Source organism: Platalea leucorodia (assembly GCF_965183815.1).
Source record: "Platalea leucorodia genome assembly, chromosome: 3".
In the NCBI taxonomy this organism is placed as follows: Eukaryota; Metazoa; Chordata; class Aves; order Pelecaniformes; family Threskiornithidae; genus Platalea; species Platalea leucorodia.
The window spans coordinates 63,235,884-63,260,724 of record NC_138825.1 but is presented as its reverse complement, the minus strand read 5'-3'; the positions used below and the strand labels follow the sequence as shown (position 1 = coordinate 63,260,724).

Genomic DNA, 24,841 nt, shown 5'->3' with positions numbered 1-24,841 from the left:
TTTAGATGAGCATCAAGGCTACCTGTGGCCAGAGAAGAAATTCAGCCCATGCTACCCTGAAGTTGAATCTCACCTACCTGCATTGATAAGATAAGCCGGGACTTTCCAAAGAGTTCCCCATATAGCTTGTAAAAATGACTGGCAGCATCGGCTGGCCAGCACCAGGGAAACAAGCTCCCTCCTACAGGCACTTTGTGCAAAATGCTGCAAAGTACTGCAGAAGTTGCCGACACCAGAACTATAATTTTCCCCAATGCTGCAGTTTTTCACTTAGATGATTTCCCCATTTGTAAACAATAAAACAAAACCTGAGCATTTTCCTGTCAGGATGGTGGCATGAGGACTAGTTAGCTTTTACACGTAGCTTTGAAAGGGACAGCACCTGCTGTGAAAAGGACACCGCGCTCTACGTTTCATGTGATCAGCTCTGGGAGAAACACCAAGGCAACACTCATGAGACATTTAGCAGCTGCAGAATGTTTTGCACTATCTCTTTGCATCAGTATGTAATTCAGATCAATATGAATAGTATCTGAAACAATCTATCCAATTAGGTTTTCATTTAATTAAAAAAATCCAATGGTTCTTTAAATATATTTAGCAGACAAAGACAGTAGGAAGTTTGCTGTGCACCAGTTAATCCCCTCCTTGTTCCAGTGAGCGCAGCTGGATTCACCTTCTCCATTTCACTTCTCACTCACTCTGCTTATAATCTGGTTCTCCAAGAATTTTGGTTTTCTGGGACAGGTTGCAACTAAGAGAGAAGTAGTAGAAACACTCACAAATGGTACTGGGAAAAGCTTAGGATTATTTCTATTTTTTAGTCTCAGCACTGAGATGCCAAAATGGGATGGATATGTAAGTACGCTTTAGTTGTCTCTAAAGTGAATTAGTAAATCTTGCAATGAAAACTGGAGATTAGTAGCTGGATGCATGGTTTATGGCATTCAGTGGGTTGCCATACGCTGCGGGACACATCTTTTGAAGGAGATTTTAATCAACTCAAAAGACAATATGGCAACTGGCAGCCTTTTTCTTTATTGAAGCAAAGTCACAGCATTTTCATCACTATTCCCCTCTTGCAAAGGGAAGAGTTAAACGAAGGCCCCTGAAATTTACATTACTAACAAGTAAAGGATTGAAGAAAGAGATTACAAGCATATTTCTCTAAAATAAATAATCTACAAAGAGTGCTTTTTCTTCTTAAAAGCAATCTAAAAATGTATAAATTCTACGGTAGGGAGATCAAAAGATATTTTAACAACTTTCAGTATTTACAAACAATACAAAAACTGCGCACGCCATCAAATGATGCAAAATTCTTCTTAAAAATTAAAAGTTTCGTTCCTACTAAGAACCAAAAACTCCAGCCAATATTTCAGTTTTAATTAATGGTCTTCTTTACAATTGGAAAACCGTTAAATGTTTTTATTATCTGTAAAATATACAATAAAAACGAACCTCACTAAATTATTAAGGTTAAAAAAGAAGAGAAATACTGCAGGCAAATCAAAAAGGAAAGTAACTGTAACTTATTCTTTGGTAACCAAAAGTTAGCAAGTATCTGTATTTCAAGTGATGAAAAGTAATAATCTTCCCGTTTTGACAAATGGAAGAAAGACTTCCGGCAAAACACAACTCCCAAGTTTTCGATTTTGAAAGACAGGCTCCACCTACAGCTCTGTAGTGCAAGTTCCCAAAGTCAAATTTTGCTTTCTAATTCAGAAACATAACCCTCCCAAACTCTGGCAGTACACTGCTGAATTCCTCTCCCACTTTTCTGTTGTCTGCTCGCATCCTCTGCACACATCCAGTTGTCCCAGTTCTCTAAGGGAATACTCTAGTCAAGGAAGCAATTCACTTGGAAATGAGTGTTTCACCAAGCGTACGTGTGTGGCTGCATAGCAGCTAGTAGTGTGTTATAAAACTCGGCTCCCTTTTCCACGTTAACTACGTATTTCCTTTTCCCTTAGGAAAAAAAAAAAAAAAAGTACCCTGGACCAATTAATAACCTGGTGACCTAGTTGCTTTAGCAGGACACGCTTCAGCTTAGACTGGGGCATACCCCAATAATAAGCCATGCAACCCCAGCACCAACCCTACTACCTTCTCATAGGTGAACGTGCCTCATCGTGCCTCTCTCTGCTTAACGAATGCACTACGCTGCACCAATACAATGCTTTTGAAGCAAATGTCCAGCTTGTACCACAGAAGCCTTCCCCTTCCTCTTTTTTAGGCTTATTCCTAAATTTTGCTTGCACAATTGCAGTCTCAAGAAAAAGAAAAACTTCACACCCCTACAGGCTCTGAGAAAACTCCCCCCCCCCCAAGAGGACTTCTAAGGCTTTACACAAAAAAATTCAACTGTTAACTTTCTGTGAGCCGCAGACCATTCATTCAAAGCAATTCCTCCCCACCCCAACCCAACCATGCAGAACTATCATTGCTTTCGCATTTAAACACACACATGCAGTTCATGGAATAAATGCTCAGCAAAGTAAACTTGTCCTGGTCTGGGCTTTCTTCTGGAATCTAGTCCTCTGTCATTTTCTAGACTAATATCCAATGCCTTTTGTCACTGCCTTTTAACTTTCTTCAGCTGAAGGGCTTAGATACTTCCTTGAAGTACCTGGTTGAGTCATTAAGTCTAGATCGGCTGGATCCAACGTCTCCTTGCAGCCTGCCTCCTCAGCATATGGAAAGTCATTCATGTCCATTTCATCGCTGTTAAAAGTATCAAGCTGCCTCTCTTGCTGCTCTTCCAAAGTCCTTCGGGCCCTGCCCTCTGACTGTTCCACCACTTCCCCATCTCCTTCACTAATGACGGTCATGGGGCTGCTCTGGATGCGGTTGCGGACATTGTACTTGCTGCTGGCAGCAGAGGGGGGTGTTCGTGACCGGCCATACCTAGTGCCAGAGAAGGACATGCTCCTTGGCATCAGGCCCTCGCTCTTGGCCCACTCTTCCTGGGCCCGCTTGCTCTTGCTGGGCGAGCAGCTGGCAGGGCTGTCGGAAAGGTCAGGGGAGGCATCCGTCTTTGACCGGTGGAACCGCGGGTCCGTGTTCTTCAACATCTCTGCCGCGGACATGCGGGAACTGGTGTCACAGCGGCTCCCTTTCTTCAGCAGCAGAGCTTTGAAGTTGTCGTTGCTGGTGCTGCTCTTGCGAACGCTTCTCTGAATAGATCCGGCTTGCTTGAGGGTAGTTAAGGTTGGGGAAGCACCAGTGGGAGTTACGGGGGGCGATGGAGAATGGTTGCGGGTACGGTCGTCTTCAGAGTCTTTACGGCCAAGGACTTTCCTTTTGGATCTGAGTTTGAAAAACAACAACAAAAGAGGACCAAACAAAACATTAAATTTTTTACCTCCCCTTATGAAATTCAGCTTAGAGGGATGACAACGAATTAAGCTAAAGCAGAGAGAGGGACAAGGGAGAAGTAATCTAAATCTAAAGCATAAGTAAGAACACCACCAAAACTGTATAGGCATTAATGCAGGTATTGGAGGCATAAGCTAAGTTTATTGTTCTTTTTCTGCAAATCTGGAACAATGAAACTACTAAAACCAGCAATACTGATGTCCAAAACACTTCAGAGAATTTAGTGAATCAGTTTTTCTGGAGTCAGTATTCAACTGCTAAGACTAATGCATTGTAAAGATTATACTCAATTCTATTTGTCTGCTAGTTTGGGGATTTGGTTAAATATATGTCATCTAGAGTATGGTGGGTTATTTTGTTTTGTTTTGTGTTGTTTTACTATTTTATTTGATGCTCTCTGAAGAATTAGAAGTGTAGTTTAGTGCAGTTGCCTTTAGAAAAGGATATTGCAATGCACTGCTGCTGAAGTTAAGATGGAGTAAAGTGAGCCACATGTAACCATTCTGGATTAAATGATTTAAAAAAAAAAAAATCCCCTCCCCAACCCAAACATTAAATGAATGGTGAAAACTGAGTGTTCCAGCTTCTATTAAGATGCACAGACAAAATTCAGTTCTGTTGGTGCTCTGTCATTGCAACTCTTGAACTAAATGAGGGAGAGACCAACTTCCTGGCAGGGAAGTTCTCTTTCCAAATGAAAAGGCGGAGTGTTTTTTAATTTAAATGTAAAGTGCAGAGATAACAAAAACAAATTAAGAAACAATCATGGAACTGGGAATAAGTGGAAACTGGACTTCTATTGCACCATTTTCACATTATTAGAAATCTTAAAGAAAGAAATGTATTATATGCCTGGTATCTGTAGCAAAGCCGCTTTGCTTCTTTGCAGGCTAAGCAAGAATTAATTCAAAAAGATTGTATAAAGGCTAACTTTACATATGCTATTTTGGCAAAAGTTTAAAATGAGTCAGGAGACTTGTTACAAATACAAGATTATCATGCCGTAATTCCATATTAATTTTTATCAAGCATGTGTTCAATACAGACCGTTCCCTGTGTAAAACAGGTTTCTATTTAATGTGATCTTTAGCTGTACTTTCTTAAAGGCCTTGAGATTTTGCCAAGGCAAGCTCAAACGTCTTTATGCATTGCAGCCTACTGATGATAAAAAAAGAGAAAACAAAGTAGCAGGATCCATCAGCTGAGTAGGCGGCAGCAGCAGACATTGCCATAAACTCTGCCAAGACTTCGGAGCGATCCTGTCTCTCTTAAGCGGTGAAGTTTGTGCACAGATGACTTACGATACCCCCCAGAGGCAGCTGTAACAGCTGTCGTTCTCAGCTGCTGCTGCGGCCCCCACCTGCCTTTCTGGAAGACAACTGTAATACCAACATCCACTCAGCCTGAGGATGAATGGACACCAGCAGATAGCATAAGGATAAAATGACAACTTCAGTAGTGGCAAACATAAGAACCTTGTGTAGATTTAACTGTGTGTCAGTACCGTAGGCAGCAAGTGAATTTGGTGCTCGGATGCTCTGCGAGTCTGTATGCGAACATGTGTGTGCACAGTTACAGGGAAAAGACTTCCCTTCATTAGGGTTTTGGCTGCCTATGGGTATCTTTAAACACTGCGATGCTGGGAGTGTACTGCTGCCAAAAACCAAATGAAATTCCAAATAAATAGAAAGCAAAATTCAATTGCAAAGATCTGCAGGGAAAGACTTAGTTATCCTGGTTTGAAGTAATTCAGTAAGACTGTGAATGCAGTGCAGAGCGGTCAGTTTGCTGTCAGCATCTAACCAGCTTTTCTCAGCATGTATGAATTATGGCAGAAACTTAAAATTAAGAACCAAATTTGGTTTTGGTGGCTTTTCAGACAGAGATAGGGTATATATTCAAACAAAACTGTGACTTAAACTTAAGATTGTTCTTCCTTCCCTTAATGCACATACCACTAAATTTCTTGTCTTACTCCAAAGCATGTACTGCAGAGTGCCAATCACTGAAATAATACCTTTTAGAAATAGTGGGGGGAAAAATAAAACGGTTTTTATTAATTAACAGCTAAGGAAGATGGTGGTTCAAGTCTAAAGCCAGCAAAAGCAAGGTCTTAATAACAAATGTGTCAAGCAGTTTTAACTATGTCACATCCAGTTCCATTGTCCATTTCCCCATAAACTCGTGAATTACGTGTATGTGCATACACACAGAGATCCACTCTCTATCTGCATACATAATGGCGAAAGGCTACTGGCCAGAATATTTCATTCTAAAAACAGATTTGTCGCAGTCCTAGTGAGCGCCATGCAACGTGAATGCAACAGACCATTTTTAGAACAGCTCCTACAGGCCAAGTCCTAAGGGGAAACCATAAGTGATAAAAAGTCAGTATCATATATATGTAATTTTTGTAACATCTGAAACAGAATCGTTTCAAAAATGAGAAACAAGCATTTGCATCCCAAGCGCTGCAGTCTCCCAGCTCCCTTCTCACAACAGGTTTTTCCCATCCCTCAGTACTCCTGACGCAGAACTCACGCACAGATGCGCAAACTAAACACCTAGATAAACCTATACGGATGCTGCCAAGCACTTTCTGCGAGCAGTTAAAAGAGAGAGCCCCTCTAAATTTTGAAGTAAAAGACACAGCCACAAGATGGCACTACCACTACATCGAGTCTAGTCTAAAAGGAAGCTCAGTAGTTCAGAGAGTGGCAATTGTCTTCTGTGTGTACTGTTTAAATGGTGCACACGTTTCATTTTGTGGTTTTCAGCTTTTTAGCTTTTCTTTTCTTTTTTTTTTTTTTGATAACCTAACGTGAGCAGCACAAAAATATAGTTGCCTATTCAGGATGGTTTTGTTTTTAAGGGAAATGAATAATGTCATTAATAATAGAGCCAGTATTGCACATTTCATTCATGAACCGGTTTGACACAAAACACCCGACCTCAGGCTGGATTATGGCAAGCTATAATCCAGCGTTTGCCATATGTTTTGCCATATGACTGACATGTTGTGTTACTTGCCAGTTTCAGCCACGCTTGCCATGAAGCATTAGCGTTGAGCCTCTGTCCCAAACTGCACCATATAAGCAGCGAAGAGAGTAAAAAGAGATGGAGAAGAACGAGAATGAAACCAAAAAGATACACAGAAAAAGCAACAGTAGAGTTAATATGGCAGATTGAGAACAGTACAATAAATACTAGACGTAACTTAATATTTTAAGGGGCAGGATATTTATAATATAATATACATCGATTTAATCTGGTAGCTTTTAGTTCAGAATGGGTTAAATATATTTGCAAAACAATAAAAAACACAAGTTCTTTTCCTTATCTTTTTCATACATAGCCTTAGTAGAAAGTTGATAAATGTGTGCTTTCTGTTAAAACAATGATTGTTGTAATTGGGTGTTTTCGTAAAACAATCAATTTTTGAAAGAACTACCGGACCTGACAGTATGGGAAGGGCAATTTCTGCAGTACCTGTGAATGGCTGCAAAAAGATCCTCAGTAGTCCTTGGTCTCGCTGGTGTTGCCACTCCGTCCGTCTCTTCCCCATAACTATTGCTCGGCAGGAACGAACTATTTGCTGTATCCGATTCAAACACCTCCACTACGCAGAGAGAATGAACAATACTGTCAGTCCGTCGTGGGAACCCAACAGGCGTATAATCCTGACACCAGCCCTCACTGCCTCTAAGGCAAAGCAGAGACTGAGTGAGCGCACCGCCGGCGTTATTGAGATTTCAGAAGAACGCTTGCTTAGGAAACTGCAGTGCACAAAATGCCTATGCTTGCTCACATACACAGGCGGAGAACAATACCGAAAGAAAATGTGTATGGTTTCCACTAAAATGCAAGATCAAAATTAACAAAGCTAACCATGTTTTCATAGCATGCTTCAATCCTAGCACAGTTAAATAGAGCATCATTTTCTTTCCATGTCTGCAATAACACTAAGTCAGAAAGGAATGACAAGAAATCTCATAAAGTATTAATCTGATCTCTGCAACTTTCTTCAGGCTTTTAGTTTTAACTGTTGGAAGAGGCTCTTTTCTCTACAGAAGCCCACCTGAATGCTAGGACTGCTATTATCACTCCCCAGCTTCTTTAAAATAGCTACTGCTGCATCTGAAGAAGAGTCAGAGAAGAGACTCACCACTTTCGTTCTCTTGAGACAGGTGCCCGTCAGCGTTACTGCCACTGTCTTGGCTGCTCCCTGAACTGCTTCCTTCATCAAAAGCGGACTGCTCCTCCTGCCTGGGTTCTTCTTGAACTGGTGATGCAGCAGGCTGTACCGCAAAAGCATTAGCTCCCACTGTCTCAGAGAAGGTGAATCCGGCAGCTCCTCCCTCAGGAACCAAGCTGCCAGAGTCCATCTCGCTAGAACTGAGTCCATCTGTAAGACAGTTTCTCGCCTCCTCGCAGTGTGCAAGCACAGTGTCTCTCTTAGCTGGGCTTGATGTGCTTCTGACAGTATCACTCACTTCAGCTATTTTCTCCACTGTAAGATCTAACTGTGGAGGTGGTACAATGAGGAACAGTTTGGGTTTCTTTGAAATAGGAGGCGGTTTCTTGCTTGGCAATACGACCTGAGTCTTATCAGGAGATGCTGGTGACCCCTGAAGTGACACGCCAGAATGGAGGTCTTCACTCTGCACTGAAGGCTCAGGTGTGTCTTCAGTAGCTGTCCCCAGTGCATCAGCTTCAAAAGACTTGTTTAGACCTACTGCACTCGCGGGCTTTTGATCGCTGTCAAGCGCAGGTATGTTATCAGAGAGAATGAGAGGAGAACCCCGAGCCAGTGTCTGAACTGAGTTTTTAAATGAAGTGCCTTGAGTTTTCATTTCCTCTTCGTCTAAGCTGTTACTGAGTCTTAGTGAGAGAGATGGCTTTAGGGAAGACTGCAATGATGAATTTACAGTACCCTTTTCCTGAGAGGTGGTTTCAGAAGCAGATTCAGGTGCTGGTTCACCTTCTGTCGCTTTTTTCACAGACCTCAGCTGCACCATTTGCAACGCTTTGGTAGTTACTAAGGGCATCACAGGTCTCGACACATCTTGCTTGTTGAGTGGCTGTTTTACTGGACTGTAGCAAGAATCTTCCTGGGTACGTTTCTTAAAAGAATACTGCGGGTATATTGTTGCACCTTTTGTTAGTTTGGGATCAAGAGGTGGTGCTGGTGGCGGGACAGCTAAGGGGAAAGTAGAAGGAGAAGGAACAGGGGAGGAGAACGAACTGATGGAGGCTTGTTGTGGAAACCATGGGACAGTCTGGGCAAAGGAAGAATTTACATCAGCTTCTGGCGGAGGAGGGGGGAATGTGGGAGAGGCTGGCAATGGTGACAGATCCATGACTTCTGATGGAGGAGGAGGAGGGGGAGGGGGAGGAGAAAGTTCGGGACATTGTGGAGGAGGCGCTGGAAGAGGAGGTGGTGGAGGATGTGCACCAGAATCCGGAGGAGAGCTCGGGGTGGGGTCCAATTTCTTCACACTCACACTCCCTTCAGTAGATGTATTTGAAGAAAGAGAAGTGGAGGATGAAGACATGGAGACTGAAGACAGAAGAGAGGATTTCCTTTCAGGCACTTTAGGCTTCAGCTTGGATTTCCCATTTCCTGATGATGCAGATTTTAAAAATACAGGCACTGGAGTAAGCGCAGTGGGTGTATTGGACTGGCTGGAGTACCCGCTCGATGGCGATGTGACTCGGTGGGACTTCTCTGGAGAAGTGCTCTTTGGTTTGGCCAGTCCACTGGGCACTTGTGGCACAGAAGCCCTTGAGCCATCACTGAAGTGGCTGATGCTGTAATCGCTGAGAGCAGATGATGTGCTGGCAGAATGGGTCACTGGGGATTTTACCTGGTCGTCTGCCACCGTGGCATAGTCGCTGTAGTAACCCCACTGGTCAGCGTACTCCGATTTGATGCTACTTGTTTCGCTCTGCGAGGGAGTGACTGTGCAGATGGAGTACAGGTTTGGAGCAGTGGTAGACATCATGCTGCTGCTTGCACTGACCGAGCTCTGGCTGCGGGAGCGCAACACCCAGGGATCCTCATAATCACTGCAGGGGCTCTGGGAAGGGGAGCTGCCATTTTTGCACTTAAGATTCAACTGCAGAGAATGCTGGAGGGTGGCAATGAGGGTTTCATCAAGTACCTGTCCATTGGACTGAGCTTTTTTCTTGGGCATCCTTCTGAGTGAGTCTGTTCTGGATGGTGGCAAAGGCGGCTTCTTTGCCTTTTTCAGAGAGATATTTCTTGCAAGGGATTTGTCACCTTGGCCTGTCTGGGTATCCTGATGTTTCTTCTCCTTTCCTTCAAAGACATTTATCACGCTGTCTCTGGGGTTCCCAAAACCATTAGTACTATCACATGGCATGTCAGACTTCAGTCCGGAGTCCATATGCATGGAACTGTAATAACCATCGTGGTCCACAGAATACAGAGAAGTAGAGTCGTCCCTGACCGAAGTCCTCTCCAGGCTGCTGCTGCTCAGGTTGCTACCAGGAGTAGCACAGCCTGGTGTGGTACAAACCACCTTGCGTGAAGGAGTCTCACTGTTTTCTGCAGACTTGTACAGCCAGTGCTCTGTGCTGTTCCCTGCTGCTTGTGCTCGCTCCCCTGAATAGCTAGATTCACTCCTGCCATCGCTGTCCTGGGAAGGGTTTGGTAAAGCAAGATTGTCCCCACAGCTGTAGCTCACGCCCTGAGACCCAGCCTCTGCGTTTCCAGGACTGCTAAGACAGACAGCAGAGTCACCAAGAGAAAGCATCGTGACAGTATTAGATGGGATGGTATCTGAAGTCTGTGAGTGACGTGTGGAGCTGCTCTCGCTCCAGTTACCGCTTGAAGAATGGTGATCTTCTTTCCCACTTACTGCACCGCTGGCAACAGGATTGTCTCTTGGCTTTGAGTAGGCAGCGGAGCTGGTAATTTTACTATCCAACGATCCAACACTCTGGGCAGTGTGAATGACAATAACTTCTGAGGAGGATGACAGTGTTGCGTTGGGTATGATGCTTGTTGAGTAGGTGGCATGAGGAGAGACCACACACGCTGGGCTTGCGGACTTTTCGCTATCATAGCTTCTCACCTCTTGAGACTTTGGCCTCGACAGGGTCCCTGTGGTGGGATTATTCCTCAGATGCACAACACTATCATCTACTTGCAATTTACTTATCTGGTGGGGTAAAGTGCCAGCGATGTCTTCTGTCTGCCTAGAGATGCTCTGTGTCTGCTCTAGGGACTGCAGAGACACTCTCGCACCAGCCCGAGGCAAGCTGTGAAAACCTATGTCGCTATTTTGGCGAGACGCAAATATAACTGCAGCAGAATCACTCATCACTGACATGTTTCCAGATGAGCTGGAGAACTGAGACATCTGGGCTGCGATGCCTTGTCCCTTCTGCGCTCGTATTCTTCGCATCGAAGGGGGCACAACTTTAACTTCCTCTGTCTGGCAGCTGGTGTCCTTGGTTTCAGAGCGCTGCATAGCGGAGCGATAGCTGTCTAGTCTCCCTAGCGTGGAACAGTGATCTGGGACATACATCGAATGCCCTCGGAAATCACTTTGGCCAGTGCCAACTGCTGGAGTCAAAATAAAAGAATTATTCCTTGAAGCACAAATGCACATTTATCTTCTTACTCATTTAAAAACAAAAAAAAAACCCAGCAAGCTGCCTGATCCCCATGCTCTTGAAGGTTATGCCTTCTGAAAAAAGAATCTGCAACAATGGATTCTGCACAGGCATCATGTGTTTTCTGCATTTCTTTTCCCTTTTTCCTTATTACCAGGAACCTTCTGCCTACAGAATCGTCTGCGTTCCTGCCGCACATTCGACACATGAAATCCTCTGTTTATGACATGGTAATAATTTCCATAGTAATCAGTTATTTCAGAAACCAACTAGCACTGTTTGACTTCCAGTAGGCAAAGCAGCAGGAACAGACAAAAGCCTGAGAAACGTGAAGTGTGTTTCCATGCTAATGCCTCATGCAATAAAGAAAAGGGGAAGGAAATGTGGAGACTAATGTGAATAATCAGCTCTGCTTTTTAAAAGCCTTACACTTCAGAAAAAAATTTTCAGGAGACATGGATAGCTCTCCAAGTCTTCCAGTTCATCTGAAAGGAGGCTAACACATTGAAACACACACTGTTTTACCACAAATAATACATATGCTATAACAGCATTTATACAAAGACATTATCCACCACTGCAAAGAAAACCATTAAATAACATTTCTCCATACAACTACTTCCTATTTGTCATAAAGAAAAAACTCCAAGGAGTGGGGAAAAACAAACAGCTAGTACTGATGGGCGTCTCATCCTCAGCACCGTCAGGAAATAAAAAATAACTGTACTTTCTTTAATGAAGTAATAATCATGTATTGGCATTAAAAAAAAAAGACTTTGAGGACAATGGAAAAACAGTTTTAGTTCAAAATATAGTTATCACTGGCTCAGTAGAAAGGACTCTAGGGTTCTTTTAAATTTACATTTTTATTGGTAGCTGCCTTCTAAAATCACAAATCAGAGCCCTGCTTTAAAATTAGCCTGTGTAAGGCTGTTGCTTTTCAATTCAGTTACATTACTGTATAAATAGCAGACACGAGAGGCGGGCATGCTGCTGGAGATGCTTGTAAGGATGCTGCATATGTCACTGCAGGGGAAAATTGGTTATTTCAAGTCTCCGCCTTAAAGCTAGTCTCAGGAGCGATGAAGTAGCACGCCTGATATGACTGTTCTCTTTTCGTATTTACTATATGGAACTGGATCAGGAGGATAGGCATTCTTATCATGCAGCTTTAAACACCACTTAAAGGACATTTAATTATCCTTATTCTTGGCAGGCAAAAGGGGCATTTAGGGTAAGGAAAAGAGGGCTCTGAAAAGGCTACAGTGAAAGCAGCACACACAAAAAGATTGTTTACTTCTTTTCTCCAGGCACATAAGTAGTCTTTCAGCAGCTTGAAGCCTATTTAGTTTGCTTTGTGTAGATTCTCTTGCTCTCACGAAAACGTAGCCTCTCTCTGCTTCTGGTAGAGGTCTGCAGCAAAGCTAGATACTTGGATGCTGGCAAACATCTTGGATAATCTAATATGAGATACTGTCAGAACAGATGGACTACTGCAGCCAACCAAGAGAGGTATTTGCATATTCTGTATGCAGTTATTAAGAACTGTACAGTGAGAAAAAAAATTTAGTTTTGCTTTCATTGAGTAGTTTTTTCTATAAAATCAGGTTGAGAGGGAGAAAACCACCAAAGCAGACATTACGAACGGTTCTGGAACCGTGACATCACTGATAGTAACTGTTAGCCAATTAAAAATAGCCGATAATAAAAATCTGCATACTAAGTTATATAAACAACCACAGAGATGAGGTATTTTTCTTCTTTTTACCACTATGAAATGTACACAAGCACACACGAGACAGAGGATGGGGCTTGTGGAGAATGAAGCTGTCAGCACTACAGCAAGTATCTAATACCGTCACACATACTGACCTGTGGCTGAGAGAGCCTCATTTCAGTATGCAGTACATTTGTATTCACAAAGGAAGCTAAACGCTCTCCACTTCACAAGCAGCATAACGCACACGGACGGTTTATGCTTGTTTAAAACATTACTGCTAGGGAAGGTAGATGGCAAAGCAGGAGAACGCCAGACTTACTCACCTCCCCTTTCCTCCTTCCAAAACCAGAAGTGTCAGAATGCATTATTGGGACATACTGTTTATTGCAAATGCACAGCGACGCTTTAAAATCTCTGAAATATAAAACTAAACCTTGGCACTATATCTAAGCTACTAAATGAAAGAGGCCGAGGACCCTTCTTATGCCAATCCAAGCTAAGCTCTTTTGCAGCAAGGATGGCTGTACTGAAATGCCTGGGGGGGGCAGCTCCTGCCCCATCCCTGGCACTCGTGCCCAGGCAGAGCCTGGGAGATCGCAGGCTGGCCCAGGCCAGAGCAGTGCCGGAGGAGCAGCTAACCAGAGGGCAGCATGAACAACTGTAGGATGCTGTTGAGCATCACTGCTAACCCTGTGTTTGTTACTAGAAGAGATGTAACTCAGGGTCCAGTCTAATGTGCTCATGGAAACTGCATAAATTGACTCAACAGGAGGAAACCTTTACACCTTTACAACCTCGATACTGCAGGGAAGCCTGTCAGGGCAGGTCTGTGCACCAGTGCAAGGCCTCTTGTAGTTAGAATGGTTCAGAGCCCAAATAAATACCGGGTTCAAAGGGGACAAGACAGCCCCGTCTCAGAAGTATAAACTACAGGGCTACACCCTTAAATCATTACATGGGATATGACCAGGGAAGGGTCTTTTCACAACTGTTGCTATTACAAGAGCACAACTTTGAGGTTTTAAATATTTTTTGTAGAAATGCAGCATATTCTGAAATTACTTCAGCTTTGGTTTTGACTTTACATGTATGCACAATCTCCTGCAAAGCTGTGAGGATTTACTTGCCCTTTATCATACAGCTATTGCTCTTTTTACTGTTCCGTTTCCTGAAGAGGGACAACAGAAATCTGCAGGGAAAATGGTTCAAAAAAACCACCAAAGAAACATTTGAGATTCAGGTATTCTCTTAAAATGTTGAGGGTTTTAACATTTTGGTGGAATTCAGAGGAGGGTAGCAAAGATGAAGATGAACAATCCAATTCTAAGGGACAGCTCAAACCTTTAATTGACTATTACACTGAAAACGCTATGGCTCTCAGAAAACCTTTGCTTAAATAAATAGCAGTCAGAAGTTACGAGATTTCTGCAACACTAAAATTCTGGAACTGAATCAGAGCTTTTAAAGAATACCATCCACAAGTCCATCTAGTTGCAGGGGTGACGTCTGAGCAGACAGCAGCAAAAAATACTGCAGAACTGGACATCAGGTTACAGATGCTGAATGTTACGAAGTCGGAAGTGGCTGCAATTTGGTGGTAGGATAAATGTGGTTGAATGTAATTAATAATCATCTTATCTACATTTTATATTATCCTGTGTCCAGTAGCCCTGCAGCCACTGCTATGTCCACCACAGGAGACCTGTATCTACATTCCTATCTTCTTCATTACCCTACTTCTTGTTATGCTGAAAATGCTGAAAATATCTCTTAGGGCAAATGCTCTTCCCTAATGCACATATTCAGTGTAGACTCCAGCAGCAAGTAAAAAACACCCACTATCTGGAACAAGCGAAACATGCAACACATTTAACATCTCTTGCATGGAAGCACAGAGAAGGGGTTCAAATGCATACCTTAGCTGCAAGCGCTTGATCCAAGATAGGCATATACAGGTTACAGCAGTTTTCCCTGACTCTGGTAGTTAGTGGTGTTGCTCATTAGAGACGACAGGGACTGAGATTGACTGCAAATTTGATGGAAAAAAGGAAGTGTCTGCATGTAATCCCTAGGGCCAGGTACTAGAAGACTCCCTGTCTCCCTGTGACTCTGGCTGATCTGGTAGCACCAGCACCTTGCTGCAGAGAATCAGCAGAAAGGTCCTCTCCATTGAAATGAGGGTAGAAAACTGAGGATTTGAGAGGATAAAAAGTATGTCTGTTGATATCACAAAGAACGTGCTTGTTTCAACTAGTATATAGAAGTAATCTCTCTTCCCAAACTTCTGACTAATCCCTTCTACTATAAGCACTTGCCTCTTGTGCCACAGGCACATTCCTAAGATTTGTTGCTTTCATCTTCTCCTCATGCCCCACCTCGCAATCCTCCTCCAAACCTGGTGACCTGGCCAAGTTGCTGCGCAGGCACCACAACTTCCAGTATTACAAAACCCGCTGAGAGATTCTTCATCGATTTCACCCTAGTACTTACATACCAAATCATTTTTAATACACACTCAACAAGAAACAGACAAGTACATCAGGCTTATGGTAATTTTAAGGAATTTTCACTGTGCTCCACAAAGCATCTGTAGTCTCTCAGAGGGGAGAAAATTATTGCAGAGAATCCTCTGATACTTTTCAGTACTGCCAGCTAAAAAATATCCTGAATCCTTGCATGTATCACTGCCACCCTGAAAGGGAGAATTTTGATGAAAATATTGGGAATTTAAGTTTTCTTGATTCTCTTCATTTCACTAACTGAACAGGCTCTGGTAAAGATTATATTCCCGGCATCTCTGTCTTTCATCCCCTGTTATCAAAAAGCAGATGATACATACTTTGTAACACTCTGATCTCTGAATAGTGCTAGAAACGTACAATGTTGAGAAACTACAGCTATAAACCCAGCGTTAGTTAAAAGGCACAATAACTCTGAAAGAGGGAGATTCTCTCCCAAGACTGTTAAAGTTGCAACTTGAAGCAGGATGTAGAATTACTTGGCTTGAACAGCTGGGTATTTGCGTGGTATTTCTGTAGGACCATTGGATATCTGGGACTCTTCTTACCTGTGGGACCTGTAACTTGAAGGACTGCTAGTGCTGAAGGGACTAATTGGAAAACAATATCAATTAAGAGGAGTCTTCAGTAGAACAGCTGAGTTTCCAAAGATCAGAAGGACTTATGTGCCCCCATGTTGCTGAGATGAAATTGTTTCCTCTAAGGCATGTCAAAGGAGAAGCTTCAATAGTCCCAAATGATACCTCGGACATCAGCTGGTACCAACACAGGGACTGAGCTGTGCCACAAGAAAGCAAATGAGGGACTGACTGTTCAGGTGTCAGTCATATCCATCCTGATGACCGACAGGAGGTCCTATAGGTGACAACTCATTGTGAGCTACTGAAAATGGGAGGCAGGGAAATAATCACAGAGCCGTAAAGACCCTGAATTGCAACTTAAGGTGGAAAAAAAAGTATTGAAATAATTCAAGGAAAGTACACACAGAGGATAATTTAGAAGACATTTTTTGAAAACAAAAAGAGGACAGAAACTTTCTGTTTGATTAAAGAAAAGAAAAATGCCTGGCAGAAGAAGAAGAAATCAAAAGGTGGAAAACTTGAAGATGGTTTCCTCTTCCCTGCTTTGGTGAGGTATGTTTACTTGGAAGATGAACTGTGGTGGAACTGATACCCAGGTCTGGGACTTGCTCCTCCTGCAAGACAGGGAAGGGGTCCGGGACACCAGAAGCTGTCCATCGGTGCCTGGGACTGCACCGGTGCAGAGCTCTGGAGAAACACTCACAACTGGATACATGGTACCTTCAGAAAAAGAATGTTAGTGTGAGCCAGGCCCTAGAGCACTGACACAGAGAAGGGACCATGAAAACATGAAGGCATTTTGCTGCCTTTATTTCATCTGGAGAGCTGGAACGTGTGAAGGAAGCAGAAGATAACCAAGAGCCAAGAAATGAGCAAGGCCTGCGACAGGTTCTCCCAGAGAGCTGCTCATCTCTACCAAACTTCTGTTTGGGAATCATCTTCTTGCCTGAGGGGAGAATACCGGTTTGCATGTAAGGTACCATCTGAAGAATACAATAGAGGCGATGGATAATGGCAACACAAAGCAGAGAAACTGAGAGCACAAAAAATTGAAGTAAAACATCATCTCAAAGTTTCTTGCCTTTTCTGCAGTCTTGATCCAACATTGACTCCATTAAATAAATACATAATATTAATGTTCTGTAAGACAATGAAGGTAATTCAGAGGTATGCAAAGCTAATTTTTCACTGTTGTGTTTGGCAGAGAGAGGAATGCTTTGCCTTCTCCTCCTACTTTGGTGTCGCTCTGCTAAATAGTACTGAGAGGGTCCTGCTGTTAAAAAATAACTGTTCAGAAAATAACTGGCATCTCTATACTGGTAGGCATCTCTCGTTCTTATTCTGTCTCAGAATCCCATCTATCACCTTGCATTTTATTCACGCAGCATTTTTTATGCAGAAGTTTCTAGGCTACGCAGAGAGACTGGTTCATCGCTGGAAGACACCTGTGAAAACACGGCAGTATTACAACACTCCAAAGTAGGAATGTTTAAAGATACTTTCAGCACATGCCTCATGGGTGCAGTTAATATTCCTTTCAGTACGTTTGGCTAAATTCTACACGGGTACCACGGCCGCTGAGCTCAGGCCAGTAATCAGCGCAGGCTTTCTCTTCTGTTTGGTCTTTTTTGTTCCAAAGGAGCCAAAGCAGCCAGGGGAGAACCCCAGCAGCTTGGCCCAGCAGAAGCTCTTCCACACTCTCTCACAAGAAATGAAAATAGTTCAAGCTTGGTTGAAGCTTTGAGGTTCTCTCAAGTTTCTGCTTCCTCCTGAAGGATAAACAAGAGGTAACAAGAACCTGCTGTATGTGTTGGTTATTTAGCCTGCGCACAGCAACTTTGGTGTACCAAGGGATTTTAATCTTTGTGTAAATATTATAGCCATTCACAGCAATGCTTTAGGGGAGAAACAAAGAGATTTATTCAGCTGAAACCACAGGGAGAATGTCAATAGGCACAATGCAATTGCTTGATTTGGAGTTTAGTCCGGATCCTTGTTCTGATCAAATGAACTGTGGAATGTTTTAAAACAACTCGTTGTTTGTTTTGGGACAGCGTAAGAGAAATAGGCTACAGCAATATTTGGGGAGTGACAGGGGAGAAAAGGCAGAAAGAGCACTGAACAAGGATGGGGGAGACTTAATTTATTCCCAGCCTTGCCAGCAGCCTGGTGGGTGACTCCGGCTAAGTCACTTCACTGCAGCATGCCTGGTTTCCCCATCTATAAGATAAAGACACTGATAACTGTTCTCTTTTCAAGCGCACTTTGTTTCTAGTGATGGAAAGCAATACGCTAACAGGATGGATACTGCGATCAGAGAGTTTTCCTGGCATACGTTTTGCTGTCTGGACGACATACAACCACCATGGAGGCAACGTGAAGCTCCTCAGACAACTTCCACCGTAAGGCAGATGGCTGAAGCCCTACGTGCCTGCCGGCTGTGGGCCACGGAACCGTCCAGAGAGAGCTCATACAGTGATATACTGCCAGCCCTGAAATTTCCGCAACTTAAAATAGGAGCCAAGGAAAACCTTCAAGCAGTGCAACATGAAATGTGCTCAGCACAGAGATGAAAGACTGAAATCAAGACCATAAAACCTGTCACCCTTAGGAAATGGATTGGCAATATCACAAACTTCTTTTAAGATACTAACTGAAGATTTCTTTTTTAAGATAGATGCCAATTGCATTCTCAGTTTATTCCACCAGGTAAACTGCAGTTGATGTTTTCAAGCGTTAAACATCTCTCTGAAGTGGTCACAAACGTAACCTCGAAGTTTTGGAAACGCTGCCAGCGGGAAGCATTCTCCACACATCCACCCAAGTACAGTTGTCACCCATTTCAAAGTCCACGTGCCTGAAAGAGCATTGGGAACCCCAACAAGTGACCAACAGTAGTGTGGAACAAAGCGTTCTGCTTCGCTCTGCTTTTCTCCGCTATCTGCCCTCGAGGTAGGTCCTACATGTGTCAAAGATAATCTCTGTCGAAAACTATGACCTTGGTATGTATGTCATTTTCAGAATGCCACACTAGACTCAAGACCAATGTAACGACCATGAAAATGAACAGTTTAAGTGATGTCCTGTACCAGTTTTGCATTTAAGTGGCACAAGCGTTTTTAAGGAGCGCAAGTCATTTCATCTCAGCTCTAGACGAAGAGCAAAGTGATTTAAAATGGAAGAAGGGAATGTAAAAAGTATCCATCCTGAACAGATGAGAGAGGATGAGGGTTGTCTCTGCTATTCGTCAAACCAGCTGTAGTCATGGCATCTGAGGGATTAGCCTCAGAGAGACCTTAAACAGGAGAAGGGAATCTTTTGTTAAGAACAGTTCAATATTAAGTTTTATGTAGCTTTGTTTCCAGCTGTGATCTTTGTTTGGTTAGAACAAACCTACTTTATTTTATTTAACTCTCAAGCTTGCTTATAGTTGATTGCAAGGCTGATAAATGTGTCGTTCTCTCCCAGGAAACAATAAATTCAAATTCTGACCTCCAGGAGGACTCCGGGTCTGGCAAGTGTCTCCTGGCAGGTGGCAAAGCCCACTGTGGACAGTGAAGAGGGAAGAAGGGAATCCACACTATGAGGAGGAGTTCCCTATGGCAGGCACAAACTAGCGTCCATCCCACAAGAAGAGATGGACAAAGACACCTGACAGCTTTGGACAAATCTCAGAGCAGCAGTTAGAAATAAAATCATTATGTGAGATCCAAAGGTAACGACATTTAAAGCTGCCTAACTTTAGCTGTCCTGACAGGGTTAGGTCAATTGAATTTTCTTTCTTGAGGCAGAGGATTCCCATGGCAGGGCACCATTTCATTACAGATGCTGAAGGAGCACAGTTCCACTCACAAACTTTTCCTCGTGTACTTGCTCGTTTCTTGGCTTTCTCTACGCCTGGCCCTCTAGTTCATTTCAAACCCATCCAGACAAGCTACATATTTTTGCTTCTGTTTCTGAAAAATCTAGACAAAGAACCAAGAATTGAAAACATAATTAAAAGAGATGGAAAACGCAAGGTAGTAAAACTTACTGAAATCGTCAATATATGAGACAATTCCGCGTGTAAAGCACCTAAAATTATGTTCTGCCAGACTATTTTAAAAGACATTCTCCCTCTACTGCGAAAAAAAGGGAGGGGGAGCATAATTTTATCTGTGAAGTTATCATTTGGGAAAAACTGAAATATCTTTTTTAAAAATAAATAAGAATGACCAGATTTAAATCAAAGAGTTCTGCAAAAAGCATCTCAAAGGTCTGCCAAAATTCAGATTGCTTCATCGGCTTTGAATATCACGTATGCTGCTAACTGTGAAAGAGGACAGCCTGAGGTAGTGTAAATGTGACCAAGTAGGCATTTTTCCTTTGGCCTATATACAATAGCTAATGAGCCCATGGAAATTACTTCCAATCAAATAAGACTGATACTTAAGGGGTCGCCAATTAGATCTAAACTGAACTGGAAAATATACAGGTTTTTCACTGTTGATACAACTCTCGGCAGATTCGGAAAGGCATCCATGAATCGTTTTACTCCACTGAGTAATTACTTGCAAGCCAAAATGCCTGCCCACTTCAGTTTTGCTTCAGTGAACATCCTGGGGGAGTAGACCAAATCTCCAGGAAAGAATTAAAGACCAGAAACCTTACATTCCTGCAGATTTCCATTGCACCAGTACACCATTTTGCAAACACCCTGTTCCCTTCAACGGATGGGAGTCAACAGATAAAAGGTCCTCATTTCCCGATGCACAAGGTGGCAAGGAGGCACACATGTATTTGGAACTGTAATAGGCTATCAGACTGTATTGATTTCATGAGCACTGGTAATGTTATTAGTTGAGTAATGATAAGCAGTGACAATGAACAGTGGATGGAATACAGTTCTGATGAGCCATACCTAGCTCCTTTTGTATGTTGTCAGGGATTCCTGTAATAGTCTTTCTCCTTTTGACTTTCTTCGGCCGTCTTACCACCGTGTCTGTGTAAATTAGAGACCGCCGAATGCTGGCTTGGCGGTCGAAATTCTCCCCTAATACATGGTAGAACAAGCAAAGCAACATTACTTCCAAGCACGCTGACGTCATGCACTTTCTTCCACTAGTTTTGTTGTAGAAATGGAAAAAAAGGCATTAATAAATGATGTTAGCTTGGTCCTACAATGAAGGTTTACACTGAAGGAAGATACAGCATATTGTCACAGTAAGGCTTTAGACACACATATCCATTACACAGTACTGCAGGTTTTAAAAAGAATTTTGACTTCCTGAGCCCAGTTCAGATCTGGTGAGAGCAGCTCTAATTCCACAAGTGAACAGAATCCTTGCTTTAACTTGGCCCTTTGTGATTTTTTCTGCGGTTTTGTTGCTTTATTTTAAAGTAACGAGCTGCAGAAAAAGCAAATCTGCTCACGAAAATGAAAGATCACAATGGTTTATGCAGGAACTGACATTGCTATTGGCAACAGCTATTACAACATCTTTGCGCAGCTCCACCACTAAATCACACGAGACGCCTTTTTTTCATTCCAAGTTGCTCTGAACCTGTCAAGTGTACCACATTTCTGGTGGTGATCTTTTAACATGAATACCAATAAGTACTATGGAGCATGCAGAGATCAAACTGATCTTGTGGTCTCATAAATATCTCAGTCAGAGTGGAAGCTGCTTAAAATTGAAACTTTATAAATGATTATAAAAATATACAACGGCAAGAGCTGAAAAAATGTGTGTGTAAGTGCACGTTGCCAGACAAAGCCTTATGATGACCGTGTGCCGTATCACAATGGGACCCAGAAGCACCACTATCATTAAGCAGCTTTTCTTTAGGAATTCACTTTTGTTTAGAGGTTTATAATTTGGCCATTTTACTAGTGGCAAGATAAAACTTGCCTTATAGCTCCTGAGCTGAGTCAATTCTCTGTCACTGCTAAAAATCTAACGACTACCCCCCATACCTCATACATAAGTTCCCTTTTTAGAAGTTAAAGCATTTTAAAGCACTGCTACGTGTCCTTTAGATGACCCATTTAAAACTTAAATGCAGAAAAAACTTGATATACATGTATATGTTTTTTGCTTTGTATGCTGTTTTTGAAAATGGATGACCAAATTATTTACCTCTAAAAAGTGATTAATGCACAGTAACTAATATGTCATAAATATTATCCCTGGCTGACTGCACATCAGTATGATGTGTGTCGTGCAAATAGCATAGAAAACCTCATTGCATCTATAACAGTTAAAGATACTGTCGTATATTAAAGTATAGCATGTAGATTTGTGAAAATGCAAGAAAAAAACATAGCAGTTTCTTTCACCATATTGTAAATATAAAGACTCTGACTCTGTTTGACCGGAGCCTGGTGCTCCCATGAGCCGCGCTTGAGCTAAGCGGAATCCTTGCAGCTACAAAAAAGTGCCAGTTTCATCCAAGTTTCGGATTGATTGAAGTCAGGGCAGATTAAGGGAGGAGGAAGCCCATGGGATCTATAGAATTTAGAGCTATGGATCCCACTGGCTTAGTAGAAGCCCTGAAATATTGAGACAGACTACTCACTGTCTGGGGCATTACCACTATTAGCACATTAGGACCCTTATGGGGTCAGGGTCAGGACCATTAGGTAATCCTGCCGTGCAGGATAATAATTCTAGCCACATTATAACGAATCTGAAGAATTTGAAGGAGAAAGTCTTGCATCTCTGAATATATCCTTATCCATTCAAAGGCCAACAATTATGCCTGAGATGGTGAGTTGCAAGGAAATTAAAATACAGCTTCGAATGCCCTGGAATAAAATGTAAATGGTAAGTAGAGGGTGCAAACAAGGAGAGAGTCTTTTACATGAAGCCTCAGACAGCACAAACAGGATGACCACGGGGAAATATTACTGTGTCAGCTGATTCACAGTAACTTCTTTCCCTGAGCTACCCAAGAGCTAACTCAACCAATCCATCTTCAATGGCTTTTGATATAGAAAGGCTTTTTTAAAGCCACTGTGCAAATTTGTAGAATTTCAAAGTAGCAGCTTCAATAAATTCCAACAAGCAAAATCAAAATGTCTCAATTCTTTTCCCTTCTTTGTTACCTTTTTTTTTAGAAAATATTAATGTTAATATTAAATATATTTTGCAGATTTAAGGATACTTTTCTCCTTCTGTTACAGGTTTATAACAAATCACCTAGGCGTTCCTTATACAGTTTACTCAGTTTTCCCTCATGCAGTTTCCTCAGTTTCCTTGGATTCACCGAAAATATTTAAGTATATGCTTAAATCTCACTGAAGTCAGTCAAGCCGGACTCAAGCAAATGCTTAAATGTTTTGCAGGATCCAGCCTGGCCCGGGTTACCTCCACCACCACCAGACTCCTCCATCTGGAAAGAAAGTTAGTTCTGGAAAACCCACGAGAGCAGACACCATCATACATCTTTTAACCCCCAGAATATGTAAAAGCAAAGACTGGCCACCACTGAAAATTCAGCCCAATCCCTTCCAGGCCAGAATAAGCTCAGCCCAGGCACTCCCAAAGACTGAAACTGCTTCCAAATCTGGATGTCTAGTCAGCAGCTTGTCAGCCTAATGCAATGCCCCTGCACCTTCAGGCTATCCAACAGATTTTTACTACTACTGTATTAGTTGCAATCTGTTCACCGAAGAGCCCTGAAAGCTGAACTCGCGGAGCGTTTATTGCACAGCCACGTGAGAGGCCATTGTAGCAGAATCATTACTAATGCACTGCTGAAAACACTGTCAATTACCAGCAGCCTCTTCAGAGGTTAACCTCTTATTTCATGCCAGGAAGAATAAAATGGAAGTTTTTGACCTCTCTTCTGGGAGAGTGAGAAAAAGAGCAAGCGAAGGAAAGCCAAATCAAAACAAAAACCAGCGATGGTTTATTCCACAGCACGTTGAACAAACAGCACAGAATTTTTGGTCGTTTTTTTCCTGCCTCGTGCAGCAACATAAGGAACTTCACAAAATAAAATTACTCGGCGTGTGGGAGGGCAGAGGAAGGGAGCAGATTGTGACTTTTTAAAGAGGAACAAGGACCCAGCTTTTTTTTGTGTGTTGTGCGTGGCGCTCAGTCTGTTACTGTCGCTTGCCTTGTTTCACAGTGGCAATGTAATTACTCCAAGGAAAAGGAAACGGTGGATCCCAGAGACCAGTCCACATACTGCAACAACAGTCTTCCTTTATTGCCCTCCCTTTCTATCCCTTCCAGTTACCATGTTTATAAGGGAATAAACGCTCAACAGCATACTCCAGAAAGATGAGGTGTAATAGGCACGTGCACTATTTTTATCAGAAAAGCTGAGAACCACTGAGTTTGCTGAGTGCAAACCAAACAATTCAGGGGACACAAGGTTTGCTACACCAGTCGAATTAAGCTGGTTGAAGTCACAAGTGTAATTTATCCAAACACGGTAACATTCTCAGTGACGCTGAACTAAATCTACGAGGGTTATTTGATCTCTTTTACCTCATTTTTCTTTCCATCTGTTTACTTCCCCCATATATTTTCAGTACGCAGGGTCATTAAATCGAACAGCAGATTACTCTTTCTGTAAGTATACCCTGTTCCTGCTGTTGCAATATCTAAGCCCTGCTCAAGCTTATCGATTATGTCAGATTATCTGGTGTTCCTGTAACTTGGCCTTCTGCACCTGTATCCTACGTTCCCTAGATAATGCCAACTGGCCTAGTAACATTTCAGCATTGCATTTGTTTTCCTTCTATTAATTTTCCAGACCTGAAGTGTTTGTAATTTCCTGTTGTCTTCATGCTATTTATTTCAAATATTTTCTGCTGTTTATTTAAGGAAATGTTTCTTGTTGATTTCTCAGAGTTCTCTGATGTTTGTCACAGAAGTACTGCTCCTATACTATTTAAATATTTAAATACTACTAAACAGTATTGTTTAAAATACTAACTTATAAAAATATATGTGAAAAAATTATTTGTAGCCACATTGGAAAAGGCAACACTTAATTTACTTTCA

The 24,841-nt window shown here is 42.4% G+C and overlaps 1 protein-coding gene across 1 annotated transcript in view; it reads right to left on the bottom strand.

Annotated features, from left to right (window-relative positions):
• Positions 1 to 2,546: 2,546 nt before the first annotated feature.
• NHSL1 (NHS like 1) overlaps positions 2,547 to 24,841 on the bottom strand; it is a gene marked incomplete at its 5' end in the record, with an annotated part of 182,291 nt that continues 159,996 nt past the window's right edge. The window contains 4 exons of the mRNA XM_082305815.1: positions 2,547 to 3,309; positions 6,868 to 6,997; positions 7,544 to 10,972; positions 20,743 to 20,874. Of these exons, the coding sequence (XP_082161941.1) occupies positions 2,586 to 3,309; positions 6,868 to 6,997; positions 7,544 to 10,972; positions 20,743 to 20,874 (4,415 nt within the window). The 3' untranslated portion in view covers positions 2,547 to 2,585. The remainder of the gene's footprint in view (positions 3,310 to 6,867; positions 6,998 to 7,543; positions 10,973 to 20,742; positions 20,875 to 24,841) is intronic.